The sequence below is a fragment of the Somniosus microcephalus genome, chromosome 4 (genome assembly GCF_052327205.1).
Source record: "Somniosus microcephalus isolate GS21.2 chromosome 4, FLI_Smic_1.0, whole genome shotgun sequence".
In the NCBI taxonomy this organism is placed as follows: Eukaryota; Metazoa; Chordata; class Chondrichthyes; order Squaliformes; family Somniosidae; genus Somniosus; species Somniosus microcephalus.
The window spans coordinates 90597750-90625223 of record NC_140990.1 but is presented as its reverse complement, the minus strand read 5'-3'; the positions used below and the strand labels follow the sequence as shown (position 1 = coordinate 90625223).

The 27474-nt window shown below is 48.8% G+C and overlaps 1 protein-coding gene across 2 annotated transcripts in view; it reads left to right on the top strand.

Moving 5' to 3' along the window:
- The window catches only part of LOC147119505 (adenylate cyclase type 2-like), a 172743-nt gene that overhangs the window by 19711 nt on the left and 125558 nt on the right, over positions 1-27474 (top strand). Inside the window, exons 2-7 of one of the 2 annotated variants that reach the window (XM_085985056.1) lie at positions 4823-5409; positions 7179-7376; positions 13465-13626; positions 18172-18321; positions 18608-18762; positions 20584-20695. In XM_085985056.1, coding sequence (XP_085841182.1) covers positions 5227-5409; positions 7179-7376; positions 13465-13626; positions 18172-18321; positions 18608-18762; positions 20584-20695 — 960 coding nt within the window. In that variant the 5' untranslated portion in view covers positions 4823-5226. Of the gene's footprint in view, positions 1-4822; positions 5410-7178; positions 7377-12957; positions 13121-13464; positions 13627-18171; positions 18322-18607; positions 18763-20583; positions 20696-27474 lie in introns of those variants that run through there. The other variant, XM_085985057.1, reaches the window with a different exon arrangement.

Sequence of the window (27474 nt, the reverse complement as noted above, 5' to 3'; positions counted from 1 at the left end):
GTTAGACTCTCTCTTGTTGGAGGTGGTCATTGCCTGGCACTTCTGTGGCGCGAATGTTACCTGCCACTTATCAGCCAAAGCCTGAATGTCATCCAGGTCTTGCTGCATGTGGGCATGGACTGATTCATTATCTGAGGTGTTGTGAATGGCGCTGAACACTGTGCAATCGTCAGCGAATATCCCCATTTCTCACCCTATGATGGAGGGAAGGTCATTGATAAAGCAGCTGAAGATGGTTGGGCCTAGGACACTGCCCTGAGGAACTCCTGCAGCGATGTCCTGGGGCTGAGACAATTGACCTCCAACAACCACAACCACCTTCCTTTGTGCTAGGTATGACTCCAGCTAGTGGAGAGTTTTTCCCCTGATTCCCATTGACTTAAATTTTACTAGGGCTCCTTGATGTCACACTCGGTCAAATGCTGCCTTGATGTCAAGGGCAGTCACTCTCACCTCACCTCTGGAATTTAGCTCTTTTGTCCATGTTTGGACCAAGGCTGTAATGAGGTCGGGAGCTGAGCATCGGTGAGCAGGTTATTGGTGAGTAAGTGCCGCTTGATAGCACTGTCGATGACACCTTCCATCACTTTGCTGATGATTGAGAGTAGACTGATGGGGCGGTAATTGGCAGGTTGGATTTGTCCTGCTTTTTTGTGGACAGGACATACCTGGGCAGTTTTCCACATTGTCGAATAGATGCCAGTGTTGTAGTTGTACTGGAACAGCTTGGCTAGAGGCGCGGCTAGTTCTGGAGCACAAGTCTTCAGCACGATAGCCGGGATGTTGTCGGGGCCCATAGCCTTTGCTGTATCCAGTGCGCTCAGCCGTTTCTGGATATCATGTGGAGTGAATCAAATTGGCTGAAGACTGGCTTCTGTGATGGTGGGGACCACGGGAATAGGCCGATATGGATCATCCACTCGGCACTTCTGGCTGAAGATGGTTGCAAGCGCTTCAGCCTTGTCTTTTGCACTCCCGTGCTGGGCTCCACCATCATTGAGGATGGGGATGTTCACGGAGCCTCCTCCTCCCGTTAGTTGTTTAATGGTCCACCACCATTCACGACTGGATGTGACAGGACTGCAGAGCTTTGATCTGATCCGTTGATTGTGGGATCGCTTAGCCTTGTCTATAGCATGCTGCTTCTGCTTTTTAGCATGCATGTAGTCCTGTGTTGCAACTTCCCCAGGTTGGCACCTCATTTTTAGGTACTCCTGGTGCTGGTCCTGGCATGCTCTTGTAAGGGGTTTTCTCTGATACTGGTCCCCCGTTACACACAGTTCTTGAACGTCAGGATTTATAAGAACAAAATACACATGGCACAGGGTTTTGGCTCAACCTTTGATTCGTTCATTTATTGAACAAACACACTCACAATTACCTCCCCGGTATAAATCCCTGCGATTTACATTAGGCTAACAACCCCAAAATACAAACCCCTACGCAAGGGTCATTTGCATCGACACAATATGACACAGTTAAACCCGTCCGCGATTTGACTGTTACATATAAAGTTACCCAGACTCAATCACAAAGCCCTTATTGTGATCTGACTGAAACACACAAACTTACTCAGACTCAATCATAAAAGCCCCCTCTATGACTTGGCGGCAACATACAATCACCACTGCCGATCGGCTGTCTCTTGGAGTTGATTGTAGGCCCGAATCTTTCTGTTCGCTGTTCTACCATCGGCTTCCCCCCACACACTGTCTTCGAAGTGCTCTTACTTTAAACCAAAACCAACCTTCAGTATTTCCTGGCCCCCTTCTGAGCGTACGATTCGTTTCAAAATGTGTGAATTGTCCATCGATTTGAGATATCTTTCTGACAATGCAACCCTCCCAAAGTGACTGCATATGCGAGTTTGTTGGTTTCTGCTAGCATTCGTATTCAAAAGGTTCGAGGCCCGGCCCAGTGTCTAGGCCTGCACTGAAACTAGTTATTCGGGGGCCATGGTCTAAGGTGGGCAAGGTAACCCCTTAAGGTAAATGAATGTGCGTATTTTAGATTGTCTGTGACCCAGTCGTAGTTTCGGCTGCAATGTTTGAATTAACCCTTTATTGCCGAGCCCTTTTTGCTGGCTCTGCAGTTCTGGGTTTTTATATTTCATAGTCCGATTTTTACCATTGTGGGGGGTACGAATGGACCCTACACTCTTCTACACTCTTCATTGAACCAGGGTCGGTCCCCTGGCTTGATGGTAATGGTAGAGTGAGGGATATGTCGGGCCATGAGGCTACGGATTGTGGTGGAATACAATTCTGCTGCTGCTGATGGCCCACAGCGCCTCGTGGATGCCCAGTTTTGAGCTGCTAGATCTGTTCTGAATCTACCCCATTTAGCACGGTGGTAGTGCCACACAACACAATGGAGGGAGTCCTCAGTGTGAAGACAGGACTTTGTCTCCACAAGGACTGTACGGTGGTCACTGCTACCAATACTGTCATGGACAGATGCATCTGCGACAGGTAGATTGGTGAGGACGAGGTCAAGTAGGGTTTTCCCTCGTGTTGGTTCTCTCACCACCTGCCGCAGGCCCAGACTGACAGCTATGTCCTTCGGGACTCGGCCAGCTTGGTCAGTAGTGGTGCTGCCGAGCCACTCTTGGTGATGGACATTGAAATCCCCCACCCAGAGTACATTCTGTGCCCTTGCTACTCTCAGTGCTTCTTCCAAGTGGTGTTCAACATGGAGGAGTACTGATTCATCAGCTGAGGGAGGGCGGTAGGTGGTAATCAGCAGGAGGTTTCCTTGCCCATGCTTGACCTGAAGCTATGAGACTTCATGGGGTCCGGAGTCAATGTTGAGGACTCCCAGGGCCACTCCTTATTGACTGTATACCACTGTGCCACCACCCCTGGTGGGCCCGTCCTGCCGGTGGGACAGGACTTACCCTGGGATGGTGATGGAGGAGTCTGGGACATTGGCTGAAAGGTGTGATTCTGTGAGTATGACTAGTCTGTGGGACAGCTCTCCCAGTTTTGGCACAAGTCCCCAGATGTTGGTGAGGAGGGCTTGGATGGTCGACTGGGCTGGGTGTGCCGATGCCGTGTCCGTAGCTGGTGCTAAGGTCGATGCTGGGTGGTCCGTCCGGTTTTATTCTTATTATTGTGTTTCGTAGCGGTTTGTTACAACCGAGTGACTCGCTAGGCCATTTCAGAGGGCAGTTAAGAGTCACCCACATTGCTGTGGGTCTGGAGTCACATATCGGCCAGACCGGGTAAGGGTGGCAGATTTCCTTCCCTAAAGGACATTAGTGAACCAGGTGGGTTTTTACGACAATCCGATAGTTTCATGGTCACCATTACTGATACTGGCTTTTTATTCCAGATTTATTTAGTTAACTGAATTTAAATTCCCCAGCTGCCGTGGTGGGATTTGAACTCACGTCTCTGAATCATTAGTCCAGGCCTCTGGATCACTAGTCCAGTGACATAACAACCATGCTACCGTACCCATATAAGGAAATTTTAAGGCAGATGACCAAAAGCTTGGTCAAAGAGGTAGGTTTTATGGAGCGTCTTAAAGGAGGAGAGAGAGGTAGAGAGGCGGACAGGTCTAGGCAGGGGATTCCAGAGCTTAGGGCCTAGGCAACAGAAGGCACGGCCGCCAATGGTGGAGCGATTAAAATCGAGGATGCGCAAGAGGGCAGAATTGGAGGGGGCACAGAGATCTGGAAGGGTTGTAGGGCTGGAGGAGGTTATAGAAATAGGGAGGGGAGAGGAGGGATTTGAAAAAAGTTGCGACTCGAGTTAGCAAAGCCATAAAAAAAGCACACCAAGCACTAGGGTTTATTTCCAGAGGGATAGAATTGAAAAGTAGGAAAGTTATGCTAAACCTGTATCGAACCTTGGTTAGACCACTCTTGGAGTGCTGCGTACAGTTCTGGTCACCATATTATAAAAGGGATATAGAGGCACTGGAGAGGGTGGAGAGAAGATTTACAAGGATGATACCAGAAATGCGAGGGTATACATATCAGGAAAGGATGAACAGGCTGGGTCTCTTCTCTTGAAAGGGGTGACCTAATAGAGATCTTTAAAATTATGAAAGGTTTTGATAGAGTGGATACAGAGAGAATGTTTCCACTTGTGGGGAAGAGCATAACTAGAGGCCATCAATATAAGATAGTCACCAAGAAATCCGATAGGGAATTTAGGAGAAACTTCTTTACCCAGAGAGTGGTGAGTGTGTGGAACTCGCTACCACAGGGAGTGGTTGAAGCAAATAGTATCGATGCATTTAAAGGGAGGCTAGACAAACAGATGAGGGAGAAGGGAATAGAGGGTTATGCTGATAGATTTAGATGAGGAAAGACGGGAGGAGGCTCGAGTGGAGCATAAGCACTGTCATGGACTGGTTGGGCCGAATGGCCTGTTGCTGTGCCGTATATCCTGTGTAAAACAAGGATGAGAATTTTAAAATCGAGGCGTTGTTTAACCAGGAGCCAATGTAGGTCAGCGAGCACAGGGGTGATGGGTGAACAGGACTTGGTGTGAGTTAGGACACGGGACAGCCAAGTTTTGGATGACCTCAAGTTTATGCAGGGTAGAATGTGGGAGACCAGCCAGGAGTGCGTTGGAATAGTCAAGTCTAGAGGTGACAAAGTGCATGGATGAGGGTTTCAGCAGCGGGTGAGCTGAGATATGGGAGTGGGGGCGGAGTTGGGCGAAGATAAAGCAGCAGCCGTGGTGAGGGGCGGGGATGGGTGCGGAGAGGGTTAAGGGGGGGTGGAGGGGGGTGCTGGGGTGGGGGGGGGAAGAAATGAATGTGCTCGTTACGATGTGTTTTATTAGTTATTTCCCTTTACGTGTTTCAGGGACAGTTCCAGCTCGTGTTCCGCCCCACACCCCCGCCGCCTCCCAGAAACCGTCTGAAGGAATCGGGTGTTGGAAGAGTGGGAATCCCTTTCCCGGGAGCGAACAGGCCAATTAAATCAGGAACTCCGGCGGGATGGGCCTCGTCGAGGCGAGCAGCGCTGGTGGAACGTGAGAGGGCCCGGAGTGAAAGGCGGCGGGAAAAAGCGGGCGCCGAATGGGCGCCAGGGGGACTCTTGCGGCCGTGGCACCTGGTCCGCTGTCGTGATCGGCTCCTCCTGCAACCTGAGGCGGGACATTTTTGGTTCCCCCCACCCTCCACCACCCCGTGGTGACTTGAGACATCCCTTCCCCCCCCTTGCTCCCCACCCCTCCTTCCCCACCCCCCACCACCCCACCAGCACAAATGCCGGCCCACAAGAGACATTTCTCCGGCAAGAGGAAGAAGGCCGAGGATTGCCGAACAGGGGACTACCTGTACGAGACGTACTACTGCAACAGCCAGCAGTACCCCCTCATCCTCATGGTGCTGATCATCATCATTGGAATCTGCGTGGCACTTGCTGCCGTGTTCTTCATCCGCGGTATGGTAGGTGGACAACCCCCCACCCCCCAGCTGTTCCGACACGCTCTCCCGGCCTCCCGGCCTCCGTAAGCCTCCCAGCTCCTCCCGAAACGCCGCTGCCCCGGGTCCCGGGCTCGCTGACCTCCACTGGCTCCGTCCCTCTCTCCCCGGCCCCCCCCCATCTGAGGTCGAGCCAGACCTTGCGGCATCCCACCGCCCCCCCACCCCGAGGTGAGCTCCCCACTCCGCAGCCAAGACCGCCTACTTCCGCCTCCATAGCACCGCCCCCCGCCTCCTCTCCTCTGCTGCTGAAACCCTCAGCCACGCTCCCGTTACCTCCAGACCCGACAATTCCAACGCTCCAATCTTCCTCGACTTCTCTGTCTCCATTTCTGGGGATAGGCTGTCAACCGATGTCTACTATGAGTCCACCAACTCCCACAGCTACCTTGATTACACTCACCCCAGCCCGCTCCCTGTAAGGACTCGATTTCCATTCTCCCAGTTTCTCTGTCGCATCTGCTCTGACGATGCCACCTTCCATACTGGTGCTTCTGTGTCAGCTGTGGCTCAGTGGACCGCACACTCACCTCTGAGCCAGAAGGTCATGGGTTCAATTCCCACTCCAGGGACTTGAGCACATAAATCTCGGCTGACACGCCACTGCAGTGCTGAGGGAGTGCTGCACTGTCGGAGGTGCCGTCTTTCAGATGAGACGTCTGCTCTCTCAGGTGGACGTAAAAGATCCCATGGCACTATTTCGAAGAAGAGTAGGGGAAGTTCTCCCCGGTATCCTGGCCAATATTTATCCCCCAACCAACATAACAAAAAAAAAAGATTATCTGGCCATTATCAAATTGCTGTTTGTGGGAGCTTGCTGTGCGTAGATTGGCTGCCACATTACAACAGTGACTGCACTTCCAAAGTACTTCATTGGCTGTAAAGCGCTTTGAGATGTCCGGTGGTCGTGAAAGGCGCTATATAAGTGCAAGTCTTTCTGATATGTCTTCCCTTTTCCTCAATCGAGGGTTCCCCTCTACTGTGGTTGACAGGAACTTCGACTGTGTCCATCCCATCTCCCGCACTTCTGCTCACGCCCTTTCCCCTCCCTCCCAGAACCACGATAGGGTTCCCCTTGTCCTCACCTTTCACCCCATCAGCCTCCACATTCAACAGATCATCCTCCGCCATTTTCGCCACCTCCAATGTGATCCTGCCGCCAAAGATATCTTCCCCTCCCCTCCCCTTTCAGCATTCCAAAGGGACTGTTCCCTCTGAGACGCTCTGGTCCACTCCTCAATCAGCCCCAACACCCCTTCCCCTTCCCATGGCACCTTCCCGTGCAAGCGCAGGAGATGTAACACCTGCCCTTTTACCTCCTCCCTTCCCACCGTCCAGGGCCCCAAACACACCTTCCTGGTGAAACAGCGATTTACTTGTACTTCTATCAATTTAGTATACTGTATTCGCTGCTCACGATGTGGTCTCCTCTACATTGGGGAGACCAAAAGCAGATTGGGGACAGCCTCTGGCTCATCCCGTTGAAGTTGGCCATACCTAAATCTAGAATCTTAGTAGCCGTTTCTCGTCTCTCCCTTTCAAACAGTACGTTAAACTCGATCATGTTATTGGATAAATGTTCACGCACCGTTAGGCTGTTAACTAAATCTGGCTCATAACTCTTTACTAAATCTACTATGGCCTGCCCCCTTGTTGGTTCTAGGACATATTGTTGTAGACCACACCAGACAGGGTGGGCCCTCCAACACCTAATGGCGTCTTTCCTTTGACAGAAAGTATCAGAGAACCTGGCGTTCATCATCACGGTCTTTGTGGCTCTGGGCGTCTTCTTCTCCACCTTGGTCCTCGTCTGCATCGAGTCCATGTTCCACAAGTGCATGAGGGTCTTCTCGCTCTTCATCTGGGCCTGCCTCGTCGCCATGGGTTACGTCTTCATCTTTGAGGGCGGGGTGATCAGCGCCTGGGACCAGGTAATGGAGAGGCCACGTCGCGTGACTCTCGGAGCACAGGGCCCGCGGGAGACCGGCGGCTGGGAGAGTGTCCAGGACACAGCGGGATAGAGGACATGTCCAGGGCTGAGTGTGCGTGTCTGTCTGTATGTCTGTCACTCTCTGTCTCTACCTCACACTCTCTCCCACTCTGTCACCCGCTCTCTCCCTCTTTCACCCTCTGTCTCTCTCCTCTCTCTCTGTCTCTCTTCTCTCCCTCTCTGTCAATTTCTCTTACTCTCTCCCTGTCTATTTCTCTCTGTGTCTCTCTCTCTCTCTGTCTCTTGCTCTGTTTGTCTCTCACTCTCTCTCTCTCTCTCTCTCTTCTCTGTCTCTCTCTCTAGTTGTCTCTCTCATTCTCTCTGTCTCTTTCTCTTACTCTCTCCCTGTCTATCTCTCGCTCTGTCTCTCTTCTCTCTCTGTTTGTCTCTCTCACTCTCTCTCTTTCTGTCTCTCTTCTCTCTATCAATTTCTCTCACTCTCTCCTTGTCTATTCCTCTCTCTTCTCTCTCTCTCTTCTCTCTCTTCTCTGTCTCTCTCTCTCTGTCTCTTACGCTCTCCCTGTCTATTTCTCTCTCTGTCTCTCTCTCTCTCTCTCTCTGTCTCTTACGCTCTCCCTGTCTATTTCTCTCTCTCTCTCTCACGCTCTCCCTGTCTATTTCTCTCTCTCTATCTCTCTTCTCTCTCTCTCTCTGTCTCTCTCTCTCTCTCTCTCTCTCTCTCTGTCTCTTACGCTCTCCCTGTCTATTTCTCTCTCTGTCTCTGTCTCTCTCCCTGTCATAGAATCATACAATCATAGCCATTTACAGCACAGAAGGAGGCCATTCGGCCCATGATGTCTGTGCCGGCCGACAAAGAGCTATCCAGCCTAATCCCACTTTCCAGCTCTTGGCCTGTAGCCTAGTAGGTTACAGCACTTCAAGTAAACGTGATGAGTGTCTCTGCCTCGACCACCCTTTCAGGCAGTGAGATCCAGACCCCCACCACCCTCTTGGTGAAAAAAGTTCTCAAATCCCCTCTAATCCTTCTACCAATTACTTTAAATCTGTGCCCCCTGGTTATTGACCCCTTTGCTAGGAGAAATAGGTCCTTCCTATCTAGGCCCCTCATAATTTTATACACCTCAATTAAATCTCCCCTCAGCCTCCCCTGTTCCAAAGAAAACTACCCCAGCCTATCCAATCTTTCACACAGAATCACAACAGTGCAGATAGAGGCCATTTCGGCCCATCGAGCCTGCACCAACACATATCCCACCCTATCCCCGTAACCCCACGTATTTAATCCCCCTAACACTAAGGGTCAATTTATTAAAGCCAATCAACCTAACCCGCACATCTTTGGACTGTGGGAGGAAACCGGAGCACCCGGAGAAAACCCACGCAAACACGGGGAGAATGTGCAAACTCCACACAGACAGTCGCCCGAGGCCGGATTCGAACCCGGGTCTCTGGCGCTGTGAGGCAACAGTGCTAACCACTATGCCACCTCATAGCTAAAATTCTCCAGCCCAGGCAACATCCTTGTAAATCTCCTCTGCACCCTCTCTAGTGCAATCACATCCTTCCTGTAATGTGGTGACCAGAACTGCACGCAGTACTCTAGCTGAGGCCTACCTAGTGTTTTATACAGTTCAAACATAACCTCCCTGCTCTTATATTTTATGCCTCGGCTAATAAAGGAAAGCATTCCGTATGCCTTCTTAACCACCTTATCTACCTGTCCTGCTACCTTCAGGGATCTGTGGACATGCACTCCAAGATCCCTCTGATCTTCTGCACTTCCCTGTGTCCCACCATTTATAATGTATTCCCTTGCCTCATTAGCCCTCCCCAAATTCATTACCTCACACTTCTCCGGATTGAACTCGATTTGCCACTTTTCTGCCCACCTGACCAGTCCATTGATATCTTCCTGCAGTCTACAGCTTTCGTCCTCACTACCAACCACACGGTCAATTGTTGTATCATCTGAATACTTATTAATCATACCCCCTACATTAAAGTCTAAATCATTGATAGACACCACAAAAAGCAAGGGACCTAGTACTGAGTCCTGCAGAACCCTACTGGAAACAGCCTTCCAGTCAATTGTCTTTAAGGGAACATACTTGCTCTGAACCCTCATTATCTCATCCTTAAATGCCTCCCACTGCTCTGACAGTGATATACCTTCAAGTAGCTGTTTCCAGTCCACTTTGGTTAAATCACATCTCAGCTTAGTAAAATTGGCCTTTTCCCCAATCGAGAACTTTTACACCTGGTCTAAATTTGTCCTTTTCCATAACTATGCAAAATCTAACTGAATTATGATCACTACCTCCAAAATGCTCTCCCACTGATACCCCTTGCACCTGCCCAGCTTCATTCCCTAAAACGAAGTCCAGAACTGCCCCCTCTCTTGTTGGGCTTGCTACGTACTGGCTAACAAAATTCTCCTGAATGTATTTTAAGAACCCTGCACCCTCTATACCTTTCACACTGATTCTAACCCAGTTAATATTAGGATAGTTGAAATCCCCTACTATTACTGCTCTATTAGTTTTTGCACTTCTCAGAAATATGTCTACATATTTGTTCTTCTATCTCCCTCTGACTGTTTTGGGGTCTATAGTACACTCCCAGCAGTGTGATTGCCCCTTTTTTGTTCTTCAGTTCAACCCATATGGCCTCATTTGATGATCCTTCTAACATACCATCCCTCCTCACAACTGTAATTGTTTCTAAAACCAGTATTGCGACCCTTCCTCCTTTTTTATCCCTCTCTCTATCTTGTCTGAAAACCCTGTAACCAGGAATGTTGAGCTGCCATTCCTGCCCTACGTTAAGCCATGTTCCAGTAATAGCTATGATATCATACTCCCAAGTGTCTACCTGTGCTCTCAGCTCATCTGACTTGTTCACTAGACTCCTTGCTTTGAAGTATACACCATTAAGCACAGCCAAGCTCCTACTGTTGTCTACTTTCTAGCTTTTGTTTTCTCTGCCTTCCAAACTCACTCACTGGCCGCGATTTCGCCAGCGGTGGCGAGTCCAGAGCAGACAGCGGCTGCAAACTCTGCTCCCGTCTTCATCCCGCCTCCTCCGAGGGATTTGGCCCTGATTGGGCTTGTTAAGCCCCGCCCTGCGAGGTTCCCAACCAATTAAAAGGAAGCGGGTCTGATGACAATCATTTTGACAGTTCTGCTGTCAGTGTTCTGCAGCATTGAGATGCTGCAAACACTGACAAGCACTGCACAGAGGTGCACGGCTGCACCCAGGCTCTCCCATGACTCCCTCCATATGCTTACAGAGGGAGCCACAGCACGCAGGGAGGTTCTCTCCCCTGCCCATAAGCGGAAGAAACCTTCCCAGGTGATCAACGCAACCTGGTTGCACATTGCACAGGAGGGCAGAAGCAGAGATGTATGTGGTCAGGAGGACCAGGCTGCAGTGGCGCAAACCTTTCAATAATCTCAGTAGATCACGAAACGTTCCTGCCAAGCCACACTCAACTTCATCCTGCTGTGCCACTCATCACATCCCCATCACTCTGCCTTCCCTACCCTACTCCTGCACATCCTTACTCACACCAACTCACCTCGCACCTCCATCCATCCCTCTCTATCTGCATTATCACTTCCCCATCTCACTAGCCACCCCTCACACTCACCCTCAACCTACTGCAAGCATACAAACCAACAACACACAAGGTTGGGCACTTGGGTGTTTTAGCCAATGGTCGTGTAAGCTTTCTGTTAATGTGGTGTCAAACATTGAAATCCTTATTGTCATCACTTTGCCTGCTTGGACAGATTTGTGTGCACCTTTGGAAGTGTCTTAGTGAGTTGCAGTGAATGGTGAGACATAACGGCGATGAATGTGAAAGGAATGCCTTGGACATTGCAGGGATGCTTTATGGTGTTGGTGTGGGGTGGTGCCAACCTGGTGCATCATGTGGCAGCCAGGGTGTTCAGTGTTAAGTGAAGCAAATCAAAGCCATGGTGAGGCCATCCCTGGTGTCCCGGGCAGTAATCTGCACAGGTGATGATGTCCTGTGTCCAGTGCAGCATCAGTTGATTGCGGAGTAGGTTGGTGTGGATGTTGGTGCTGCTGGTGTTGGGGCTGATCGTGGTGGGATTCTGAGGACCAAGGTGAGATTTTTTCAAGGGCACCAGTGCTGACAGAATAGGTGGCAGAAGTAATCTGTCAATGTTGAGATAGGTTGTTCCAAGGAGGTGACAGTGGATAGAGAGATTGCTCCAAACACTTCAAAAGTGCATAAAGCTCAAAAGTGGTTTCTAAATCCTGAACATAAGAAATAGGAGCAGGAATAGGCCACTCGGCCCCTTGAGCCTGCTCCGCCATTCAATAAGATCATGGCTGATCTTGGGCTCATAGCCACTTCCCCGCCCGCTCCCCATAACCTTCACTCCCTTATCGTGCAAAACTCTGTCTCCACTTAAATGTATTTAATGACCCAGCCTCCACAGCTCTCTGGGGCAGAGAATTCCACAGATTTATGACCCTCTGAGAGAAGAAATTTCTCCTCATCTCAGTCCTGGGACTAGGGACAGGGTCACTGGTCAAGGCTTAGAAGCTAAGCAGCGTCAGGCCTGGTTAGTACCTGGAGGGGTGACCATCAGGGAGGACCAGGTGTAGAAGGTCACGGAAGGAGCCCCGAGGAGGGGCGGTTGGTGAGAAGGTCACGGAAGGAGCCCCGGGAGGAGCGGCTGGTGAGCAGGCCCGGGCGTTGGGCTGAAGATAGGAGGAATGGTGGAAATGGAATGGCGGCGCGCACCGACGCAGCGGCTTTGCTTCTCCCAGGACGGTGCTATTTACGTTTAATGTTAATGTTATTTGTACTGGACTCATGGGAGCTTGCAAGATCACATTTTGTTGTTTGTGCATTGTACAATGACAATAAAAGTTGAATTATTATTAATTATTATTATTATTATTATTATTCTAAAACTATGTCCCCGAGTTCTAGATTTCCCCACGAGGGGAAACATCCTCTCTGCATCTACCTTGTCGAGCCCCCTCAGTATCTTATATGTTTCAATAAGATCACCTCTCATTCTTCTAAACTCCAATGAGTATAGGCCCAACCTGCTCAACCTTTCCTCATAAGACAACCCCTTCACTCCGGAATTAACCTCGTGAACCTTCTCTGAACTGCTGAAGTTTCTGAGGCTGGTAACTGCCCAGCTGTAAGGTGGCAGGTTTTAAACCACTTTTGCAGCCATCACCTACTGCAAGAAATGGAGAGTTGTTCGAAACCCGACCTGCTTACCTGGTGTGATCCCCGAGCGATGGGAACCTCGTGGAAAACTTGGCAAAATGCTTTGGAGCTGGGAAAATGGGGCTTTAATGACTTTAAACACCCCTCCTAACAAGCACAATTGAATGACCTGCCGCTTAGTGCCGTGTCTGCAAGGCGCAGGCAGAACCGACACTTGGGAAACTGACAAGGAGGCGGGTCTGGAGCGGGACACCGGCCCACTGTCAATCTTTGTGATTTTGACAGCGGACCGGCCTCCAAACCCGCCCTCTGACCTCTGAGCACCGGCAAGATCCAGCCCACTAATTCTCTGCCTTCCATTTCCAGCTTTGCTTCTCGCCTTTCTGAATCTACGCTTAGGTTCCCATCCCCCTGCCAGGCTACTTTAAACCCCTCCCCCTCCGCCCCCCCAAAACAGCACTAGCAAACCCCCCAGCGAGGATATTGGTCTCGGCTCCGTTGAGGTGCAACCCGTCCAGCTTGTACAGGTCCCACCTTCCCCAGAAACGGTCCCAATGCCTCAGAAATCTAAAGCCCTCCCCCCCTGTGTTGTGTCTGTCAGTAGTAAGTGGTTCAGTGTAGAGGGAGCTTTACTCTGTATCTAACCCATGCTGTACCTGCCCTGGGAGTGTTTGATGGGACAGTGTAGAGGGAGCTTTACTCTGTATCTAACCCATGCTGTACCTGCCCTGGGAGTGTTTGATGGGACAGTGTAGAGGGAGCGTTACTCTGTATCTAACCCGTGCTGTACCTGCTCCACGTGTGACCGCGGCCGTTTCCTCCTAATGTCCATTACTTCCTCTTTCAGGTTTCCTTCTTCCTCTTCATCACCTTCATCGTGTACACCATGCTGCCGCTGTCTATGAGGGACGCCATCATTGCCAGCCTCCTTACCTCCGTGTCCCATATCGTGGCCTTGAGTGTTTACCTCTCACTGGCGGAGCGATCACAGGTGCAGCTGCCTCACCAGGTAAGGACAGGAGTGGGAAAGAGAGAAAGAAAGAAAATAAGAAAGAAAGTAAGATAGAAAGAAAGGTGGTCTTACTGTTAATGTTTACTTTTAAGTAACGTTGAGGAGTTAACTGTTTACATAGAATTACACAGGATATATGGCACAGAAACAGGCCATTCGGCCCAACCAGCCCATGCCGGCGTTTATGCTCCACTCGAGCCTCCTCCCTCTTTCCTCATCTAAATCTATCAGCGTAACCCTCTATTCCCTTCTCCCTCATCTGCTTGTCCAGCCTCCCCTTAAATGCATCTATACTATTCGCTTCAACCACTCCCTGTGGTAGCGAGTTCCACATTCTCACCACTCTCTGGGTAAAGACGTTTCTCCTGAATTCCCTGTTGGATTTCTTGGTGACTATCTTATATTGATGGCCTCTAGTTATGCTCTTCCCCACAAGTGGAAACATTCTCTCTGTATCCACTCTATCAAAACCTTTCATAATTTTAAAGACCTCTATTAGGTCACTGTGGTAAACCACTGTGTGATGAAATATTCCATTCACCACTGCCTGTGACTGAGATCGGTTTCAGTGTCATTTCCCTTCCCCCAGACCTCATTGTATTGTGTACTGGAATGTGCTGTATTGTATACTGGAATGTGCTGGAATGTGCTGTGTGTAGGGCTCCGCCCATACCTGGCCCCGTTTGTAAGCTAGCTTCAGTCTGGCCTCAGTCTCCAGAAGGAAGACATCTCTCTCTCTTACGTGTTACTTTCTAAGTTAATAAAATTGATGTGCCTCAATAATTCCGAGACTCGAAGTTAGCAGTACAAAAACAAGGCTTTTATTAACTTAGAAAGTAACACGTAAGAGAGAGAGAGGCACATCACACTGTTAACCTGTACATGCCTGTGTGGTAAACCACTGTTAACCCTGTACAAGTCCAGGCATGTCTCAGCCCCTGGCTCCACCCCTAAGCCCGGGTATAAAGGTGACTCACCACCCTTCCCCCGGGAGCTCTTAGGATGGATTCACTAGCAGAGGCATGCTCTAGTTCTTAGTCAATAAAAGCCTACTTCGTATAAGTCCATCTCGTAGTCTTTGGTATTGTTGATAACGCATCAGTCACCCCCTCGGCCTTCTTATTTCAAGAGAAAAGAGGCCCAGCCTGTTCATCCTTTCCTGATAGGTATACCCTCACATTTATGGTTTAGTGTCGTGTAGACTGTTATAAGTTTCCCTCTGAGCCACATCCTTTCGAGGGGCAGGAAAACTGGCCTTACTGATTCAACAGCAATCACACAACTTGTATTTATACAGCGCCTTTAATGTAGTAAAATGTTCCAAGGTGCTTCACAGGAGAATTATCAGACAAAATTTGACACCGAGCCACATAAGGAGATATTAGGATAGACCTCGGTCAAAGAGGTAGGTTTTAAGGAGCGTCTTAAAGGAGGAAAGATAGCTAGAGAGGCGGAGATGTTTAGGGAGGGAATTCCAGAGCTTGGGGCCTCGGCAGTTGAAGGCACGGCCGCCAATGGTGGAGCGATTAAAATCAGGGATGCTCAAGAGGCCAGAATTAGAGGAGCGCAGAGATCTCGGGGGGCTGTAAGGCTGGAGGAGGTTACAGAGAGAGGGAGGGGGGGGCGAGGCCAATTGAGGGATTTGAAGACAAGGGTGCGAATTTTAAAATCGAGGCGTTGCCAGACTGGGAGCCAATGTAGGTGAGCGAGCACAGGGGGGGTGATGGGTGAACGGGTCTTGGTGCGAGTCAGGACACGGGGCAACAGAGCTCCGGACACACCCTGGGAGTCGGGAATTCCGTAGTCCCAGAACACAATTGCAGGACCAATTAGTTAAACTCCAGCACTGCCCCACCCTGTCCTGTCACCACTTGGGAGGTACCTAACCCTTGGCACTGCCAGCCTCCGCCCAGACGCTCTGGTGAGTGGGGCGTGGCCCTACCGGGAGCAAGGGAGGGAAGAGCGAGTGCTCAGTATCGGGCAGTGCTCAGACTCTCCCTGTGAGGACCTCTCAGTTTGGAGACTTTTAAGCATTGTGGATTGGTTTCTGGGTGTGTCGAGTACCTGTCTGACTGCGGGAAACCATCGGTACCCTGTCACGACTCACAAGTGTCAAGGATCCTACTGGGCACCTCTCGTGATTTAGGCCAGCATTTATTGCCCATCCCTAATTGCCTTCGAGAGCTGCTACAGTCCCGTGTGGTGAAGGTTCTCCCACAGTGGTTTGCTTGGCCATTTCAGGGGGCAGTTAAGAGTCAACCACATCGCTGCGGGTCTTGGAGTCACAGATAGGCCAGACCGGGTAAGGACGGTAGATTTCCTTCCCTAAAGGACATTAGTGAACCAGTTGGGTTTATTACGACAATCCGATAGTTTCATGGTCACTGTTAACTGATACTTGTTTCTTCTTTCAGATTTTTATTGAATTAACTGAATGTTTTAATTCCCCAGCTGCCAGTGGTGGGATTTGAACTGGTGTCTCCAGCTAATTAGTCCAGGCCTATGGGATTAATAGTCCAGTAACATAACCACTATGCTATAGTACCCTGAAATAAGTAACATGATATATTGGCCCAGAAATTAGGTTCGGGGGCTTGCCGCCGTGCAAGCCCCCGATGTGCACTCACCCGGCGCGCCGACATCTGAAGCCTGGGCCTGCTTGGAATTCCTGTCACTGGCCCGGTTCAGATGTCGGCGCGCTGTGCTTACCTGATCCAGCGGCGTAGTTAGTGCGATGTGCCGGCTGGGATCAGGTGAGCATTGTGCAGCCAATCAGGGGAGGGGAAACTGCATTCATGAATTTGATAGTAAGAACTGTCAAACTCATGAAAAGTACGGGCGCCCAAAAGACTAGTTTAACTTTAAATAAAATTTAAAAAAAATCCCAATAATTAAATAAACTATAAATAACTTTAAAAAAAACTATTTTAAACAATTAATCAAATTTTTGAAAAAAATAATTTTTTTTAAAATCGGGTCTAAAACTACACTTACCTTACTGTAAAGTCCTTAAAAACAATAAAGCTGTGGACATTTTTTTTATAATTTTAAGTAATAGACCACTTACCTTAAAGAATGAAGTCCTTACATCTCCTTTTTACATTCGTAAAAAGGAGAGGCCCTTACACACGCGCAAACCTGTGGGAAAAAAAAGGAATTTCAGTGCGCACGCGCAGACTCCTGCGCGCATCCGTTCGTCCTCTGAACCAAGGGGTTCAGAGGACAGGAAATGCCGGTTTCCCGCGCATGTGCTGTGCATGCTGAAATCCGGTACTTCCAACGGGCCCACGCGTGAGTACCCCGTCCGTACTCACGCGTTGGGACCGGAATTACTGGCCCATTGTGTAACACTATTGTGTAACACTATTTAACATGTAGCATACTATTTAACAGTGGTAGGCATGGATACAAAATTGGCTAAGTGACAGGAAACAGAGAGTAGTGGTGAATGGTTGTTTTTCAGACTGGAGGAAGGTCCACAGTGGTGTTTCCCAGGGGTCAGTTCTAGGACCACTGCTTTTCTTGATGTATATTATTGACTTGGATGTGGGTGTACAGTGTACAGGGCACAATTTCAAAATCTGCAGATGACACAAAACTTGGAAGTATAGTGAACAGTGAGGAGGAGAATGATAGACTTCAGGAAGACATAGACAGGCTGGTGGAATGGGCGGACACGTGGCAGATGAAATTTAACGCAGAAAAGTGCGAAGTGATACATTTTGGTAGGAAGAATGAGGAGAGGCAATATAAACTAAAGGGTACAATCCTAAAGTGGGTGCAGGAACAGAGAGACCTGGGGGTATGTGTGCACAAATCATTCAAGGTGGCAGGGCAGGTTGAGATAACAGTTAAACAAGCTTATGGGTTCCTGGGCTTCATAAATAGAGGCATAGAGTACAAAAACGTGGAAATTATGATGAATCTTTATAAAACACTGGCTCGGTCTCAACTGGAGTATTGTTTCCAATTCTGGGCACCGCACTTTAGGAAGGATGTGAAGGCCTTAGAGAGGGTGCAGAAAAGATTTACAAGAATGGTTCCAGGGATGAGGGACTTCAGTTACGTGGATAGACTGGAGAAGCTGGGGTTGTTCTCCTTAGAGCAGAGAAGGTTGAGAGGAGATTTGATGGAGGTGTTCAAAATCAAGAGGGCTCTGGACAGAGTAGATAGAGAGAAACTGTTCCCATTGGCGGAAGGGTCAAGAACCAGAGGACACAGATTTAAGGTGATTGGCAGAAGAACCAAAGGCGACATGAGGAAAATCTGTTTTACTCAGCGAGTGGTTAGGATCTGGAATGCGCTGCCTGAAAGGATGGTGGAGGTAGACTCAATCGTGGCTTTCAAAAGGGAGTTGGATAAGTACCTGAAGGAAAGAAATTTGCAGGGTTACGGGGAAAGGGTGGGGGAGTGGGACTCGCTGCAGTGGTCTTGCAGAGAGCCGGCACGGGCTCGACGGGCCGAATGGCCTCCTTCTGTGCTGTAACCATTCTATGATTCTATGATAACCTCTCCTGATCTCTCTCTCTCTCCCCCCTGCAGTTAGTGGCCAATGCCATAGTCTTTATCTGTGGCAACCTGGTTGGGGCCTATCACAAGCACCTCATGGAGCGCGCGCTGCAGAAAACCTTCAAGGACTCGCTGAACTGCATCAAATCCCACATGAAGCTTGAGTCGGAGAAGAAACAGCAGGTATGTTAGTCGGCAGGGAGGGCCCGGGACTGATCAGTGCGTAGCGGGGGGGGGCAGTGGGTCAGACATTGACCTTTCACCCTCTGGGACCTGGGGTCAAATCCAGCCCCAGACAGAGGCTCTGATTGGGGGTGGAGGGGGGGAGGAATTGGATGGGAGGCAGTGAGTCAGATTCTGGGAGGGTGTAAACTCAACGAACAAAGGAAAGGGATGGTGGGTGGGGCAGGGAGTGGGGGAACGTTGGTTCGGTCGGTGGTTAACGGCCTGTTTTATGCTCCGGGTTTAGGACCACCTGTTGCTCTCCGTGCTGCCCCTCTACATCGCCCTGGAGATGAAGGCGGAGATCATTGAGAGGTTGACGGGCCCCAAGGACGGCCAGCCACAGCTGGAGAACAGCAATAACTTCCACAACCTGTATGTGAAACATCACAAGGACGTGAGGTACTCCAGACACGCCCTCGCACGAAGGGGAGGAGGGGGAACGAGGCAATGGAGGAACGGGAGATTGGGTGGCACGGGGGGGAAATGGGGGATAACGGAGGGAGGGGAACCCCGGGGCAAAGGTGGGATGAGGGAACAGCGGAACGGGCGATAGGCTAGCACGGGGGAAGTGGGGAAAGGGGAGGAGGGAACGGGGTAACGCAGGGAGGGGAACGGAGAGCAAAGGGGCAATGGGGAAATGAGAGATGGGTTTGAAGGAGGGGAAGAGGGAATGGAAGGGACAATGGGGGATCAGGGAGGGAGGGAAAGGTTCAGTGGGGGATGGGGAGGGGGGAGCAGGGCAATGGGGAAACGGGGAGGGGGAAACAGCGGATAGGGTGCCACAGGGGTCAGGGGGAAACCTGGGGTAATTGTAGAAGGGGCAATGGGGGAACAGGAGACAGGGTAACTTGGGGGTGGGGTGATGTTGGGGACATGGGTATGGGATGGAAATAAGGTGGACGTTTGAAAGCCCAGGGGACACCGGTTACAGAAGAGGACCTTGGGAGTGAGAAGGGACATCAGGGGAACTTCTTCATCCAAAGGGTAATCGGCCATGGGATGAGTCCCAGGGAGGGACATTGAAATGGGCAGAATAAATGGGGTCAAGGGGCAAGTACAGTAGATGGATTTGTGAAGAGACACACAGGATTGAAGGAGATGGCGAGAAGGTGGGATTGAGGGATATGATGAGGAGGTGGGATTGAGGGAGATGGTAAGTGTTGTGCCTGTGTATAATAAGACACAGACTGCAGGAGAAACGGTACAACAGGTGTTTACTCAACGTGGCTCACAGTGGAACTGACTGTACAGATTACTACTCAGTGCTATATACAGGTGTGGTCACTGTTGGTACTACAGTATACATGAGCTGTAAAAAGTAGTTCCCCCCTTAAAGGCATATACATTACAGTAAGAAGGTGGGATTGAGGGATATGATGAGAAGGTGGGATTGAGGGATATGGTGAGAAGGTGAGATTGAGGAAAATGGCGAGAAGGTGGGATTGAGGGATATGATGATGGTGGGATTGAGGGATATGTTGATGGTGGGATTGAGGGATATGTTGATGGTGGGATTGAGTGTTGTGGTGATGGTGGGATTGAGGGATGTGGTGAGAAGGTGGATCGGTGGGATTGGGAGAATGGGGTGAGAAGGTGGGATTGAGGGATATGATGAGAAGGTGGGATTGGGAGAATGGGGTGAGAAGGTGGGATTGAAGGATATGATGAGAAGGTGGGATTGGGAGAATGGGGTGAGAAGGTGGGATTGAGGGATATGATGAGAAGGTGGGATTGGGAGAATGGGGTGAGAAGGTGGGATTGAGGGATATGATGAGAAGGTGGGATTGGGAGAATGGGGTGAGAAGGTGGGATTGAAGGATATGATAAGAAGGTGGGTCAGTGGGATTGGGAGAATGGGGTGAGAAGGTGGGATTGAAGGATATGATAAGAAGGTGGGTCAGTGGGATTGGGAGAATGGGGTGAGAAGGTGGGATTGAAGGATATGATGAGAAGGTGGGTCGGTGGGATTGGGAGAATGGGGTGAGAAGGTGGGATTGAGGGATATGATGAGAAGGTGGGTCGGTGGGATTGGGAGAATGGGGTGAGAAGGTGAGATTGAAGGATATGATGAGAAGGTGGGATTGGGATAATGGGGTGAGAAGGTGGGATTGAGGGATATGGCGCTAAGGTTAATGTACCGCCGATGCCAATCTGCCGAGCTGCCTGGGGACAGACCGGGCCAGAGAAACAGCACACTAACTCTCACACTCGTTCCCACAGCATCCTGTACGCAGACATCGTGGGCTTCACCCAGCTGGCCAGCGAATGCTCGCCCAAGGAACTGGTCCTCATGTTGAACGAGCTCTTCGGGAAGTTCGACCAGATCGCCAAGGTGAGGGTCGATCGATTGCGGCCGACTGTGGGCATGGACCCCTCTCTCCTCGGGCACCAGAGTGTGGGGGGTGTAGGGGGTGGTGTGTGGGGTCAGCTTCACCTCTGACTTATGAGCGGTTCGAATCGCTCCCACTCACTTGGTTCTAGACCTTGGACTTATTTGGGGGCTGTGACAAAAGTGCAGCAGACAACTGGTTTTGGTTCAAGTAACTTTGATCTTTATTCAAGAGAGAAAATTTAACACAACAATCTTCACACTGTAATAAAATGGGGAACAATTCGATACACACGAGGGAAATTACAGTAGAAAAATACCTCACCCCTCCCAATCCCACTTTACTAGCTAAGTTGGGCTCCAGAGGACCAGGGATAATGCTCACCAAACAAATCCTTGACAGTTGAGCTGGTTCGCAGTTTCGGGGTTTGCTGGATGTGTTGGTTGTTGCCTACCGTACCCCGGATGCGGTAGAGGACTTCGACTGCGTGTCTGGTCAGTCTTCGCGAGTCCCCTGATGCGGTAGGGTGCGTATTGGATTTATCGGGTGAGTACCCACTTTTCTTCTGTTAGAGATAAGGTTTAGAGTCCTTTTAAGTAAAAATCTTACCCAGGGGTAAGTCAGGAATAGATTGCAGAGTGGAAAACTTGCGAATCTTCGGTTCTCTCCCGAGTTGGTTTTCTTTGGTCACGGTGGCCCAATATTACCCAGTTGGTTGGTGGTAATATTCGGTTGGTTGTTTCGTAAGGCCCTTGTTGCCGCGAGGTGTCTGATGGTCACTGGAACTGTTGCTCTGGTTTCTTCTTGTGTGTTGACCTGCTTCCGTATCTGTGAACTTCTTCGAACTCGAGGAACTCCTGAGAACTGCCGAGAACTGTAGAGCTTGTAGAGAACTTGTTGTAACTGTGTAACTGCCAAACCGTCTTCTTGAGAAAACAGGCCTTCAATTATACTAATTGGGGCCTCCTAATCTGTGCGCCAAATCAGTCCCGGTTTATTGTAAGATTTTGGCGGGCTCGTTAATAGTAACTTGTTTATGAATGTGTGAAGTGGTTTCGGGATGGTTCCATGAGCTGTTGAGCTCTTACTTGATTGTAGTCATTGTGCTCAGGTTTCGAGTTTCCTGACTGGGCCTGAGATTTCTATGGAGTTGGGCGAGGTGATTTGTTTTATGCATGTTTTGGATGGGTCCTGTAATTTGGGTGGGGACTGCTCTTCCGTGGGTCTATTGTTGGAATGTAAATTGTCTGATAGGGGCTGAGTGACATTAGACAGTTCCCCAGACAGTTTGATTAACTCCAATACTCAAACTGTCTAATACAGAGATTGATCCCATCTCCTGTTGCAGCCTTTTCCTTTACAAGCCCAAACATGCCTTTTTAAAATACCAAAACTTGGTTTTTGACCTTGACTCTCCCTCTGTTAGGCCCAATACATTTTATCACCCTGAAGTGGTTAGAATAGAGTCCAAAGTCCTTTTCTTTAAGGTTTTTCTCCGAGTTTTGGGGGATCTGTGAATTTTGAGAATCTTACAGTCCCCCCTGTGATACTTTACTTGCTAGAGTATCATACTGGGTGAGCAAAATTCTTGATCCTCGAGAGCCAACCTTCCCCTGTAGTTTACCTAAGACCCAAAACATACATTCCCCTTTAGATGTAGTGTTCAGATGCATACACAAGTAAGAATTCAGTTACATTCATATCCAAGCACAGAGGGGGTCCAACACCCCTGCACCACTTGGAAAATATGGTACATACATAGAAAAATAATACACGGTCACAAAACTTTATCTTACTAATGATTAAGGCTCATCCCATACCTGGTCATAGACTTTATTGTAATGCTCGTCCCATGCTCTCTCATGTCGGGATCGGAGCATTCTGTCTCTCCCCTTGCACTTTGTGCACAGTAAGTAGAAGACTATACCGAGCTGGCAGACCACTAAAATATGGGAAGCCATTCTGATCCAGGAAACGACCTCTATATTTTTGAAAATATCCCACCAGGGTGGAACTATGATATCTGAAATCTCGGCCCCTATCTCGACTGTCTTTTGTTCTAGAGTATATAGAAATGTTTTTGTGATACTTCTACGGCTTTGAGTAGGGCGGTAAGATGTTCGGGTAGAGGGGGAATTTTATAGCCAAAGAATGTGACATAGTCTTGCAGGTTGGTGATGTTTTCCCTGACAGTGAGGTGAACAGTGGAGGGTTCAGGAATGGGGACAATCCATTCCTGGGCCACTTGAACTTCTGCCTCGGGTTTAAAGCAGAAACTGCTGTCACTCACCAGACACCAGATGTGCTGTCCATGCTGGTAGTGGGGCGCAACATGTCCCACCTCCTATGAATGCTACCTGTGGGGGAACATGGCCTTGTGCCATTACCTCCATGGTACAGTTAATAGGTCGTGCGCCAGCAGCTTTAAACCCGCACTGTGGTCTAGAATAGGTGTTCAAGTGCTGGGAACACCACGGCTCCGGCACCCGGAGAGGTCAGTACCTGTCATAGCGTGCTCCCACTTTATGACATAAGGTGGGACCGCTGCGAAACGGACGGGTGCACCCACTTGAATGATCCCAATGTTCTCCACCCTGTATACCGGTGCGGGTCGGGCTGTCCCACCCATGACCGGCATCCTCACTGCTATCCCCATGATAGTGTGATTGGAACGCCCGCAATCTACTGGGACAGGGTAGGCTTCAGAGGCTAGGCGGAACTGACACGGGCTCAGCGAATTGCTAAACTGGTGGAGGGCTGCAAGGTGCTTGTTGCTAATCCAGGAGGGGATTAAACCTTGTTTTAAATCCTCCAGTTTTCTGCGGCCCTCGCCCAGCAACCATGCCCCGCATAGCACGCACACCTCATTCTGTGCAGCCTGATCCAAAGCATTCCTATCCTCCCGTATGAGTGCATTTACTGTTTTTGCGTGTCTTTCTAGCTTAGCAATGATCTCCTTTAAATGGACCATCATAGCTTGGTCCTCGTGTAGCTCTGTGCCTTCCACTGTGTTTTCTTCCATCAGGATCTTTCGTAGTTGGGTTTTTAGACCATTTATTTGTGTTTGCAGTTCTATATCATCCAGGCTATTTATTACCAAGGATCCTGTATTGTAGGTTGTGAAAATATCGTTCCAGGTTCCCCTTCTTTGTCTCCCTGCGCCCATAGTGTGCTCAGCGTGTAATGTGTACAGCTCTGCTTTGTCTATGTTGTCAAAGTCGAATTCGTAGAATTTCCTAAACATTTCTTTTAGCAGGGCCTGGTATAGCTGTTCTGTCTCCTTAGGGCACCATTCAGGTAAGTGTACTTCGGTAAGGTTTAGGATAACTGAAGCTACTGCATAGTGTACCCCCTGGTATGGTACCTTTTCGGTCGGCACTAGCACTAACCCATTCCCTGGTCCCTTGGTGGTGGTAGGACACCTCTCTATTACTACCTGCGTTGTCGGGGTCGTGGGCAGGGGCATTCGGATGCGTGCTACAAGTTCGGTGGCGTTGACTGGGATCGGGGAGTGTGGGAGCATGCACGCATGCAGGCTAGAATCCCACCCCATCCCCTTCTGATCCCCACATGCAGATAAGAACATAAGAACATAAGAAATAGGAGCAGGAGTAGGCCAATCGGCCCCTCGAGCCTGCTCCACCATTCAATAAGATCATGGCTGATCTGATCCTAACCTCAAATCTTCTATCACTGTGCATCCACCCAAACCCATGTGATCTCCCGGGAGAGGCGAAAAACCAGATAAAGACCCAATGGCCAATTTGGGAGAAAAAAATCTGGGAAATTCCTCTCCGACCCATCTAGGCGATCGAAATTCTTCCAGGAGATCACTCTGTCCCTATATTTTCTACAGCACTTACCTTCTGTAAAGGCGATCTCCACCCCAGCCAGGAACAGGAATAAAACCATCTCCTGAAATCTAACACAGAATTAGAACACAGTAGGAGCAGAACCAGGCTACACGGCCCCTGGGCCCGCTCCGCTACCCACAGGGCCATGACCATTCCGAACCTAGACTCATGTCCAATTTCCTGCCCGCTCCCCGTAACCCTTAATTCCCTTTACTTCTAGGAAACTATCTATTTCTGTTTTAAATTTATTTAATGATGTAGCTTCCACAGCTTTCTGGGGCAGCAAATTCCACAAACCTACCACCCTCTGAGTGAAGAAGTTTCTCCTCATCTCAGTTTTGAAAGAGCAGCCCCTTATTTTAAGATTATGCCCCCTAGTTCTAGTTTCACCCATCATTGGGAACATCCTCACCGCATCCACCCGATCAAGCCCCTTCACAATCTTATATGTTTCAATAAGATCGCCTCTCATTCTTCTGAACTCCAATGAGTAGAGTCCCAATCTACTCAACCTCTCCTCATATGACCACCCCCTCATCCCCGGGATTAACCGAGTGAACCTTCTTTGTACTGACTCGAGAGCAAGTATGTCTTTTCTTAAGTATGGACACCAAAACTGTATGCAGTATTCCAGGTGCGGTCTCACCAATACCTTGTACAACTGCAGCAATACCTCCCTGTTTTTATATTCCATTCCCCTAGCAATAAAAGCCAACATTCCATTGGCCTTCTTGATCACTTGCTGCACCTGCATACTAACTTTTTGAGTTTCGTGCACCAGGACCCCCAGATCCCTTTGCACTACAGTACTTTCCAGTTTCTTGCCATTAAGATAATAACTTGCTCTATGATTTTTCCTGCCAAAGTGCATAACCTCACACTTTCCAGTATTGTATTCCATCTGCCAAATCTCTGCCCACTTACTTAGCCTGTCTATGTCCCTTTGCAGGTTTTTTATGTCCTCCTCACTCACTACTTTCCGTCCCATCTTTGTATCATCTGCAAACTTTGATATGTTACACTCGGTCCCCTCCTCCAAATCATTAATATAGATTGTAAAGAGTTGGGGACCCAGCACTGACCCCTGCGGAACACCACTAGTTACTGGTTGCCAATCTGAGAATGAACCATTTATCCCAACTCTCTGCTTTCTGTTAGAGAGCCAATCCTCCACCCACGCCAGAATATTACCCCCAATCCCGTGATTTTTTATCTTGAGCAATAATCTTTTGTGTGGCACCTTGTCAAATGCCTTTTGGAAGTCTAAATACACTACGTCCACTGGTTCCCCTTTATCCACCCTGTATGTTACTTCCTCAAAAAACTCCAGCAAATTTGTCAAACATGACTTCCCCTTCATGAAACCATGCTGAGTTTGTCCTATTAAATTATGTTTATCCAAATGTCCTGTTACTGTCTCCTTAATAATGGACTCTAACATTTTACCAACCACAGATGTTAGGCTAACAGGTCTATAGTTTCCAGCCTTCTGCCTACTACCCTTTTTAAATAAGGGTGTTACATTAGCAGTTTTCCAATCTGCCGGGACCTTTGCTGAGTCCAGTGTGTTTTGAAAAATTATTACCAATGCATCCACAATCCCTACAGCTACTTCCCTCAAGACCCTAGGATGCAAGCCATCAGGTCCAGGGGATTTATCCGCCTTGAGTCCCATTATTTTACCAAGTACCACTTCCTTAGTGATTTTAATCGTATTTAGTTCCTCCCCCCCTAGAGCCCCCTGTTTGTCCAGTGTTGGGATGTTCTTAGTGTCCTCTACTGTAAAGACTGATACAAAATAATTGTTCAGTGTTTTTGCCATCTCCATGTTTCCCACCATTAATTTCCCAGTCTCATCCTCTAAGGGATCAACATTTACTTTAGCCACCTTTTTTCTTTTTATGTAACTATAGAAACTTTTACTGTCTGTTTTTATATTTTTTGCTAATTTACTTTCATAATCTATCTTCCCTTTCTTAATCAATCTTTTAGTTATTTTTTGCTGTCTTTTAAAGACTTCCCAATCTTCCATCCTCCCACTAGATTTGGCTACCTTATATGCCCTTGCTTTTAGTTGGATACTATCCTTAATTACTTTACTTAGCCACGGATGGCTATCTTTTCTTTTACACCCTTTTTTCCTCAGTGGAATATATATTTTTTGGAAGTTGTAAAATAACTCCTTAAATGTACACCACTGATCATGTACCGTCTTACCCTTTAATCTATTTTTCCAGTCCACTCTAATCAATTCCGCTCTCATACCTTCATAGTCTCCTTTATTCAAGCTCAGCACGCTTGTTTGAGATCCAACCTTCTCACCCTCTAATTGAATATGGAACTCAACCATGTTATGGTCACTCATTCCAAGGGGATCCTTTACTAGGACATTTTTAATTAATCCTGTCTCATTACACAGGACCAAATCTAAGGTTGCTTGCCCCCTGGTCGGTTCAGTTACATACTGCTCAAGAAACCCATCCCTAATACACTCAATGAACTCATCCTCAAGGCTGCTCTGCCCAATTTGATTTGTCCAGTTAATATGATAATTAAAATCCCCCATAATTATAGCTGTTCCCTTATTACAAGCCTCAACTATTTCCTGATTAATACTCCGTCCAACAGAGTTGCAACTGTTCGGAGGCCTATAGACTACACCCACTAGTGTTTTTTTCCCCTTATTATTCCTTATCTCCACCCAAACTGTTTCACTATCCTGCTCCTTTGACCCAATATCATTTCTCTGTATTATAGTGATTCCTTCCTTTATTAACATAGCCACCCCACCTCCTCTCCCTTCCTGCCTGTCCTTCCTGATTGTTAAATAACCTGGTATGTTTAATTCCCAGTCATGGTCACCCTGCAGCCATGTTTCTGTAATGGCCACAAGATCATACCCATATGTCGTTATTTGTGCCGTTAAC